The sequence below is a fragment of the Quercus lobata genome, chromosome 6 (genome assembly GCF_001633185.2).
Source record: "Quercus lobata isolate SW786 chromosome 6, ValleyOak3.0 Primary Assembly, whole genome shotgun sequence".
NCBI lineage: Eukaryota > Viridiplantae > Streptophyta > Magnoliopsida > Fagales > Fagaceae > Quercus > Quercus lobata.
Window position 1 is genome coordinate 8577328 of NC_044909.1, and position 6000 is coordinate 8583327.

The following is a 6000-nucleotide window of genomic DNA, read 5'->3' on the forward strand; positions in this document are numbered from 1 at the left end:
TGTTTTTCCTTCTGGAAATCTGCTTTCAAGCTGACTTCAACGGTGCATACAGCAATGTTACTTGCCAAAATAGCTAGACATCAATTCAACTTGATTTAAGTTAAGCCTTTAAAAAAGTACTACTCCAAACCCGCTGTGCAAATCCTTCTGCGTGAGCACAATAATAGTTACTGTTAAACTCATTTGCCAGAGCATCTTGTTACACTTTTAACCATAGTTATCAAAACTGTTGAATTATTAAGTGCAAAAATGAAAAAAAAAAATGTGGTTTTTTTCTTTTATCAAAATAACTTCACATTAAAAAAATCAGACAATTCTAATGTGGTTTGATATTTTTAGAGAAAAAATAAATAGATCATAGGCTTATAACGAATTATTCAGTTTATTTTCAAATTTGGTTTTTCAATATTAACTTACATATCCCTTTTCTGTTTTTTTTTTTTTTTTTAAGAAAAAACTGTTGATCATTAATTATCATAAAAGACACCATTTTGTTTTAAAACTAAGAATAAAATTTAATTTGAATTTCCCAAAATGGTGCAAATTTGAAAGTTTAAGAACTTAAGGAACCAAATAATAGCAATTCAAAAGTTTAAAGTGTCAACTGCAAGTTATGAAACTTAAGACATTAAACCTAAAGCATTATTTGGTGTTGTACAGTGGACTAGTATGTATAATTTTTTTTTACATATTCTATTGTCAATATCAAAACATATGTTTTTCTAGTCATTCACAAATCATCTATTTTTCTCTCCCTCTAATAGCCACCTTATTATAATAACTACTTCTAACTTGTCTCGTACTTAATCTGTCTTACTTTTGTCTCTCCCAAGTTTTGCCTACCTTAAAGATCAAATAAAAACAAGACAAAACGCTCATCTTGCAGCCCAATTGACACCCATCTCTTGTCCCACCGTGGTTTGGGTTCGGATTTAGATTCCACTAGCCCTTCCTCTCGCTCAACCCACAAAAAAAAAAAAAAAAAAAAAAAAAAAGGATAATAATACAGTAATATATATATATATATATATATATTAAAAAATTACATTAGTAACAAACTAACATGACCGAGATAAAATCCCCTGCGTGGAACTAAGGAGTCCATAAGACCAACCGAGTAAGAAGGAAAACATATACGTGGCCCACTATACAACAAGCCACGTGTTACTCCTTCCAGCTTAATATAGAGTTGTACTTATAGAGGACACGCTACTGCATAACTCTCAGCTTCAGTTCTCCATGGCTTTCTTCTTCTTCCTGTCTCAAAATCTCAAATCCTGGGGTTTTTTTCATTGATAATCAAAGAATTCCTCATACGAAAAGCTCTGTATGTTAAATCATAGCTAAAGAACCATTTTTCTGTGAGAAAGAAAAAATGGGTCAGGCATTTCGTCGAGCATCTGGCAGAATTAAAGCATCTTCCCCGAATATCGAGCCAATGGCGTCGTCAAAGCCGAAAACCGTCGTCGATCGCCAGCCACCGGTAGTGGGTCCCACTAACGTGTCGAAGATCTCGAGGGCCGTCGATATTGATGCTGGTCAGCTTTTATTCTCGTTTTTCATGAATTCGGATTTTTATTTTGAGCTTTGAGTTTGTGAGATTTGTGGTGGAATTTCAAGAGAAAGAAGTAGTATTTTTTGTTCATTTCTTTTCCTTTTGATAGAATAGTAGTGTTCTAAGTGATTAAATTTATCATTTTTTTTTGTTATGGGCTTAAGCTTTTGGGACGGTTAGCGATTAATCATAGTTTATTTTCTTATCAACCAAACGAAGCGTTAGCAATGTAATTATCATTTGGTTATATAAATTTATGCATTTTTTCCAATGGGGTTTGTTATTTTTGTGCTATAATTGATTTTAGGGACTCTACTTAGCCAAGCATTGGGAACATTTTCTATAAAGAAGAGTCCAATGGACTCGCCTCTAGCTAGTAAAACCTACGAACAACTAACCCCACTTGCCAGAACTAGTTGCCCGGGCAATTTAGGGACATTCACCCCGGGCTAAGCAGTTTGATGGATGTGTATCTATGTATTTATAATTTTATATTATACATGTATATAAGTAGGCGGGTGCCCTTAGGACATTTATTAATAGACCATTTTAGGAAAGTTTTGATTACTGACAAAAATATCAATTACTTTTTTCTTTTCCCATAAAAAAGTTTCTAAAAATATTTCCTAAACCAATGCTCTGAAGGAATTCATTAACTTTTCCTATAGGTATATAGGAACAACAATAAAAAAATAAAATATTGTTTGTAAGTTAAACACGTACCCTGGTTCCTTTGGGACTTGAACCCACAACCTTAGCCTCCATCCCATTATTAAGGAGAAAGAAGTGACATTTGAGGCAGGACGCTCACGCACTCACACACACACACACACACACGTATAGTAATCGAGGATGAAGAATGATTCCATTTAACATTTGTGCACACACATTCTGTTTCATTTTTAAGTAGCTTCTTAAAGAATTAATAGTTACTGTTGTATTGCTTCATTGTTTTGGAGATGTGAATCTTTATGCGTCATGTTAAATCGCGTTAGAAATTTACAATAAAATATCCAGATAAGTGCTTTGAAATTGATCTGTTAGTGCAGTCATTCCCCCCCCCCCCCCCCCACCACCCCCTCCCAATCCCATATGCGCTTGTGTGATTATATATATGCGTGCATGTGTCTTGACTTATAGTATATGATTATTAGGATTGTGTACTGAATTCATTTTATGCAGATTGATGGTTTCATTTCTGCTTTCTTTTAGATGGTAACCCAAAAATCAATCCTGACAATGTCCTTGAAGTACGAGATCCAAAATATGATGCCATGCTTAGTCAAATGACTGGTAGAATTAGATCAAAGCCTGGAGGGAAACTTGAGATGGGTGAGGTGAGTTAATGCAAGGTGCTTGTCTTTGTGAAACTTCTTTTTTTAAGAACTATTTGAAGACTTATATTTGTCCAAAACTATTGTCTGATTTTGCTTTCAAATATAGGATTTACCAATCTGAAAAAATCTACCCCCCCCCCCCCAAAAAAAAAAAAAAGGGATCATGTAATGAATTAGGTGGTGCAATTTGATGCTGCTTAATTGCATTGAATATTGAGAAAAAGGTTTGTGCACTTTGAGGATATTGTATAGATATTGATGCTTGACTATTTTCTTAATGCACATTGTCTTTGATAAAAGTCTTTCAATTTCATGCACACAGAAAATTGCTTACCTGTGATTTATAATGGCTTTGTTCCATTTGACTGGATCATCATATGCCTACTTGAACGAGGCAACATATTACTATTACAGTATATGTATATTTGGTGCTGTGTAATTTTTGTCCACTTTGATCCAACTCATTGGATTGTGTGTGAGGGCCTATTGAATGCCTCACGGTCATTGATAAATGCTTGGGGTAGTTAATTTGTATACTAATATTACAGGCAGCTGTGGGAGAAAGGTATGATAGGCCCATGCCGAAACTGCGAAATACAAAACCTGATTCTGGCTATGAGGAAACGCCTGCCCCTCCAGGAACTCTGAATGTAGCACAACTTCGCCAAATTATCCTCCTGCACCAAGGCAAGGCTGCTGACCATGAGGGACCTATGGATATCCAACAGATTGCTGAAAAATTCCGAGTTGATGTTGTGCAGGTTCAAAGGATTGTGCAGTTCCTATCCATGCCTCCAGAGGACAGCAGTAAATCAGAAAACAGTGTATGAAGATCAGTAGTTTTCACTTTATCTTACAAACTAACAATTTTTTTGTTGAATAAGGGATGATTCTAATAGGCATTTGAAGGTTTCACGAAGTTTTTTTAACCTGAAATCCTGATTATATAGAGCATGAATCAGAAACTTCCAGCTATCAGTTTCTATTTGATCTCTAAGAAATTTTGTATGATTTTCACGTGTATGTGTGGTGAAGGACACCATAATTTCTTGAACCTTGTTGGGACATCTGATGTTAGCCCACAAAATGAGAATTTGTTGTTTGGATTCACAATTGGGGAACCCTTTCCAGTTGCATGAGATTATTGAACAACATATACGATACTTATTCTACGATTATTGATTAGAAGCATTCTTTATATTTCTCCATCTCTATCTGTACTTATTCTACGATTATTGATTAGAAGCATTCTTTATATTTCTCCATCTCTATCTGTGAGTGTAACCGGGTGCACTCAATTGCAATAAATTTTCTTAACTTCCTTTCATTGTGAGAGGAGCATTGTGTTATGTCGTGCAATTGAGTCATTGAATTCAGACAGATTTGGACATGTTATGCTGCTTATGCACATTACAGGCAAATTCAACAAGATAGTGTTAAAGCCATAGAATTTGCCAGAAACGGAGCAACCTGAAACAAGGCCATAGGCTACGTGACCTTATAACATGCAAAACATGTATATAGGATCAATTAATTCTTGATGTCATTTTTTTGTTATACACCATTTAATAATGTTTTATTTGACTAATATTTAGAAAATCCCATAGTAAGATTGCAGATTCCCTTTATTCTAAACGTATATATCAAATTTCATTTTAAATTCTAAATGTGCTGATCAAATTTCATTTTAAGTGAATGCAATTTACCATCCAATCTATAAATTCATGTTCTACATATTACTTTATAATACCAGAGATATATGTATATATATATATATATATATAATATAGACATTTTATAAATGACATCTCTATTGATTTTTTACCATCTTTTGATAGTTTTCTAGGATGAAGGGTATAAGTACACAATGTGATCATACAATGGATTTGTCAAAAAACACATCTCATAAATTACTAAGGTTTTTTTTTTTTTTTTTTTTTTTTAAGTGTAAATTACTAATTAGTATTTTTTTTTAATAAGTGTAAATTACTAATTAATCTAAACTTGAATCTTATTCCATACGCACCAGACGTAAGTCTTTTATCAATTCTAGATTTATTTTAATTACCACTTAATTCAAAGTAATCAAGTTTCAACTTAATCGTGTCATTACCAAAAGTAATAATGCGCATGTCATTCTATAACAATAAACAATTGATGAAAAGATAAATGTGATTTCTTCATGAGTATTGTAGGGATAAGAGCCCAAAATCGTATATTGGGCCTTGGGCCTTGGTCAAGAACGTTAATTAGTCCGAGGACGAATAAACGGTAGTGAGAGTATTAAGTTCAGAGTCTCCTAAGTAACATGCAAGTGGAAAGGTTGGAAAAGGTGGTTCGAGGAGGAATATCTCCTCAGATAAGCCAAGCGCAGATCAAATGCATATCCTATCACTCAAAGTTACCTTCTAGGAAACTCCTCTACTGGGGGCGTGCGTCACGAACATACTGGAAGAATGGGAGCTAGGAAATATCTAAGATAAAGCTGCTGCCACCGCATTGAATGCATTGTAGCTAACTTTTTGGCCGCATTTATGTGGAGAAGACCCCTGAACAATGCTGCATTGACTATCCCAACTCAGAGCGCCAGAAAGGATGTCCGATGGGACAAGCACTCAAGTAGTGGCTTAGATGATCAACAAGTGTAACATCAAGATTATCAAAGGGGAACTATATAATATAAAAGACCCTCCATAAAGAAAGGATCGGAAATTTGTAAAAGGGAGCACTGTAACAGCTTAAACTAGATTTGTAATCTTTTTCAATCAATATAGACTGGAACAGATCTCCTCGGATTGGGCCAAGGACAAATGTACTTAGAGAGCTTCATTCCATCCTTTATCTTTTGAAATCCATCCTAACAGTTAAATCATTCATTAGAGCCTAGTTCTCAAATCCACTCTCTACAAATTCATTGTACTGAGTCTATTGGGATTGAATCCAATCATACTTTGGGCCAAGGATCAAATTCAATCCTCACAATTGGCGCCGTCTGTGGGGATAACTTGTGTGATAGTGAGTGCAACGGTCAACTATGGTAGGATCAGGTCCCCATCAGCAAGACTCCATGGGGTCCTAACGACAGGATGATTTCCTTAATCTTGAACG

The 6000-nt window shown here is 34.8% G+C and overlaps 1 protein-coding gene across 1 annotated transcript; it reads left to right on the plus strand.

Annotated features, from left to right (window-relative positions):
• Positions 1 to 1134: 1134 nt before the first annotated feature.
• Positions 1135 to 4092, plus strand: LOC115993650. The gene is made up of 3 exons (XM_031117596.1): positions 1135 to 1538; positions 2768 to 2892; positions 3441 to 4092. Exons 1-3 carry the CDS (start codon positions 1376 to 1378, stop codon positions 3720 to 3722), a joined length of 570 nt encoding a protein of 189 aa, XP_030973456.1. The 5' UTR covers positions 1135 to 1375; the 3' UTR covers positions 3723 to 4092.
• The last annotated feature ends 1908 nt before the right edge of the window (positions 4093 to 6000 follow it).

Coding starts and splice junctions, on each gene's coding strand:
- LOC115993650 (XM_031117596.1), top strand. CDS start 1,376: ATGGGTCAGGCATTTCGTCGAGCATCTGGCAGAATTAAAGCATCTTCC. Junction 1,539..2,767: donor GGCCGTCGATATTGATGCTG/GTCAGCTTTTAT, acceptor GCTTTCTTTTAG/ATGGTAACCCAAAAATCAAT. Junction 2,893..3,440: donor GGAAACTTGAGATGGGTGAG/GTGAGTTAATGC, acceptor CTAATATTACAG/GCAGCTGTGGGAGAAAGGTA.